This window comes from Tupaia chinensis, unplaced genomic scaffold (genome assembly GCF_000334495.1).
Source record: "Tupaia chinensis unplaced genomic scaffold, TupChi_1.0 Scaffold000688_1, whole genome shotgun sequence".
NCBI classification, from domain to species: Eukaryota; Metazoa; Chordata; class Mammalia; order Scandentia; family Tupaiidae; genus Tupaia; species Tupaia belangeri.
The window spans coordinates 2071988-2075499 of record NW_006160211.1 but is presented as its reverse complement, the minus strand read 5'-3'; the positions used below and the strand labels follow the sequence as shown (position 1 = coordinate 2075499).

Here is a 3512-nt window from a genome sequence, read left to right as displayed (position 1 = left end):
TCTGTAATTTACATGAAATATAAAAGCCCAAGCTGCCAGGAGAAGGAATTTTGTATCAAGTAATGTCTGTGAGTAATGGGAAACTAGTTCAGGTGCTTACATAGCTGTTCATTTTTCCACCTAACAAGGAGGCTTCAGATGCTGGCTCAGCTGCTCAGATACCATCAGAATCCAGGTTCCTTCTCTTCCCACCCTTCTACCCTTACTGGGTTGGCCTTCCCTTGCAAATCAAAAGAATTCACATCTATCATGCTGTCAGGAAGCAGTGGGGAGAGGTTGCACCAACCACACTGGTTCATGTCAGCAGAAAAGCAAAAACTCTTCTACCCTCCAGGTCCCAGCAGAATTCTTCTTAGGTCTCATTGGTCAGCAATGTGTGCCGTGGCCACCCCAGCAGAAGGGGAAGCCGGGAAAGCAAGTGCTTACCTGGACACATTGCCTTCCCAACAGAATTGTATCACCCATAGGTGGGAGGGGGTGGGAGATCAGAAAGAGAGTGAGCTTTGGTTCAGGACACTGGTGTGGAGAAAAGTTAGGGTAGCAGGGCTGTACTTGAAAGAAGGAAGAAGACTTGATGAGTCCACCTGAGAAGGGGAATGTCCTCTTGCCTTTTGTATTTGTCATTCTATGTGAGGGCCCCAGAGTATCACACCCGTGCCTAACCCTTCCTTCATCCTGTTCTTGATTTTCTTCATTCCTTCTTCTCCAAACCCAAACCAGTGGCCCAAGAGCTCAGTAATGTTGAGATTAATCAGATCATCTGACTCATTGCTTTGTTTTGTTTTATTAATTTTTGGCAAATAATAGGCATTAAGTAAATGATTGCTTAATGAATGAATTAATAGGGAAATTCTAGGTAGAGATCAGCTGGTAAGGGCCTTTCCATGGCCAGAATTTTTCATTATTCAGGAGTCCATGGCAGGAATCAGGACACCATCGTTACCACAATCCACATGGACAAATGTCAGCCAAATGGCCCAGACTCAGTCAAGAGGAATCTGAGGAGGCTGATGACTCTCAGGGGGTCTCACTGCGACAGCTTTGTGGCTGCCTTGTGTGATACAGCTGCATGTCTTTCTTTGTGTTTGCAGAGCCAGCTTTCCCAGGCGCTGAATGGACTGTCAGACAGGGCCAAAGAAGCCAAGGAGTTTCTGGTGCAGCTGCGCAACATGGTCCAACAGATCCAGGTATGGACACCTCCCAGAACACAGGAAAGCCCATGGGTCAATATGTAACTGTGCACTGGAGGAGTTTGTTTCTTTTATTTGTATGTGTTCTAGGAACATTATTATTTGTTTTCCACTGTGCCTCTTTTACGCATACAAACACACACGCAGACCAACTTCAAACATTCCCCTTCTTGAAATGGTTAGCTTTCGCTGACAGCCAGACACAGCCTTGTTTTCCAAGTAGTTCTTATCTTCCACAGTGAGGTCCTAAATTTCTACCATTGTGCGTCCAGAAGGAGACCTAGTTCTTTGGGAATTTATGGTCATTATTGCTGAATTTTTAAAAGCCCGTATAAAAACTATAGCTACTTTAATAGTACTACATTATCTCTCCTTTACTCTCTCTCTCTCTCTCTTTTTTTCCCTGCCATACAGTGAGTACACTCACTGGCACAGAGAGAGACACAGAGGGAAAGTGAGAAAGCACCTCACTCTTAAGGGGGATGGCCGGCCACGCTGCAATCCTTTCTCCTCCATTCTCCTCTCAGGATTTTAGGCGTGCACACACATCCAGCCTGTTTTCAAGCCACTGGGTCTGGGACTTGCATGGCACAGTCAGCCATGTGGGATCCAGTCACCTTAACTACCACGCCACCTGCTGGCCCACGTATCTCTCATTTTTTTCCTTCTTTGTTTTCTTCTTTCTTTCCTTCCTGTTTTCCTTCCTTCCTTCCTTTTTATTTTCTTCTCTTCTTTCTTTCCTTCCTTTCTATCCTATAAAATGCCCCCTCTTCTACCTAAATACTTAACTATTTTTCAGCCATGACGCCCTGGTCACTATAGTTTCAGACAGCTTTATCTAGACACAATGACCAGCTGTTCAACCAGCACTTGGAAGCTCATAAATTCTGCAGCTGAAGGGGAGAAGCTATAAACTTCAAGAGATGCTAAAATAATGACCCTCTACACTGTTAGCTGTGCTTATGTTTTGAGGTTTGCCTCATAGAAATAACCTTAGCTCTAGCCTCCAGTAAGTAGCATGAGTTAATATTTAACCCACGTCAAGGCAGAAATGGACTTTTAAATGTAAGCCAGGCTTCAAAGCGTTACACAGATTTCTTTGCCTTTTTTTTTTTTTTTTTTATCGGCAAGCATACCCCTGTTAACACTTTTGATTCCCTAACAACCTAACAGTTTTGTACACTTCCTTCTGTACTCCAAAGCAACAGAGTTTATCAATCAGTCCTTTCTTTGCTTTTGCTGGCAGGAAATGTGCAGCCCCAGGCTTGCCTCTGCCTCGCCTCTTCATCAGAGCAAAGCTTTCTTTCTGTTCAAGATCAGTGACAGAGACTGCAAGGAGAGGGCTCCCCCCACCCTCAATATTACCCTGCACAGGGCATAGAGAGCTCTTAAATGATGTTTTCCAAGGGCCTTTTCTGAGAATTCAAAAGCGTTTGCCATGAAAGCCAAAATTTAGCATTTATAAAAGCCATTGCTCAGTTACTAATGTACACCTTATACAAAGGCCTTGCCTTTGAAAACAGTTACCAAATACCTATCTGTAGATTCTCATATGAAAAGACACAGTTCTTTATGGCTTGGGGAATAAATTAAAATTTTGATAGGCCAAGTTGTTTTGTTGTTTTTTGTTTTGTTTTGTTTCGATTTTTGCCACCCCTGCGAATTTTCAGTTTACTCAATTGAGTGCTTTTATTAAGTTTTAGTAATACATATTTGGTTGTCGAACAAGTTGTGATGTATTTTTTTTAAGCAAAAATGCATCATGACTTTTCCGACAACCCAATATATGCGTATTTAGCTTTCATTTGCTATAAATTACATTTTTTAGATTACAATTTAAGAATAAAAATCACATTTTGTAAACTATGCATCAGACAAGGGACTAATAACCAGAATTCACAAGGAACTCAAGCAGCTGTTCCGGAAAAAGACAATCAATCCTATTAAAAGATGGGAGAATGATTTGAAAAAAACACTCTCTAAAGAGGACATACGAATAGCTAAAAGGCATATGAAAAAATGCTCAACATCCCTCATTGTAAGAGAAATGCAGATCAAAACAACAATGAGATATCACCTAACCCCAGTCAGAATGTCTAAGATTAAAAAAAACAAAAAATGATAAGTGCTGGCGGGGGTGTGGTGAAAAGGGAACTTTCTTACACTGCTGGTGGGGTTGTAAATTGGTCCAACCACTGTGGAGAACAAATTGGAGATTCCTCAAAAATCTACAAATAGCACTACCATATGATCCAGCAATCCCACTTCTTGGTATCTACCCAAAGGACAGAAGAATACTTAATCGAAAAAGTGCTTGCACAT

The 3512-nt window shown here is 41.9% G+C and overlaps 1 protein-coding gene across 3 annotated transcripts in view; it reads left to right on the top strand.

Moving 5' to 3' along the window:
- The window catches only part of TRIM9 (tripartite motif containing 9), a 126324-nt gene that overhangs the window by 67418 nt on the left and 55394 nt on the right, over positions 1-3512 (top strand). For all 3 annotated transcript variants that reach the window (XM_006160532.1, XM_006160531.1, XM_006160530.1), the window contains exon 2: positions 1092-1187. In XM_006160532.1, the coding sequence (XP_006160594.1) occupies positions 1092-1187 (96 nt within the window). The remainder of the gene's footprint in view (positions 1-1091; positions 1188-3512) is intronic.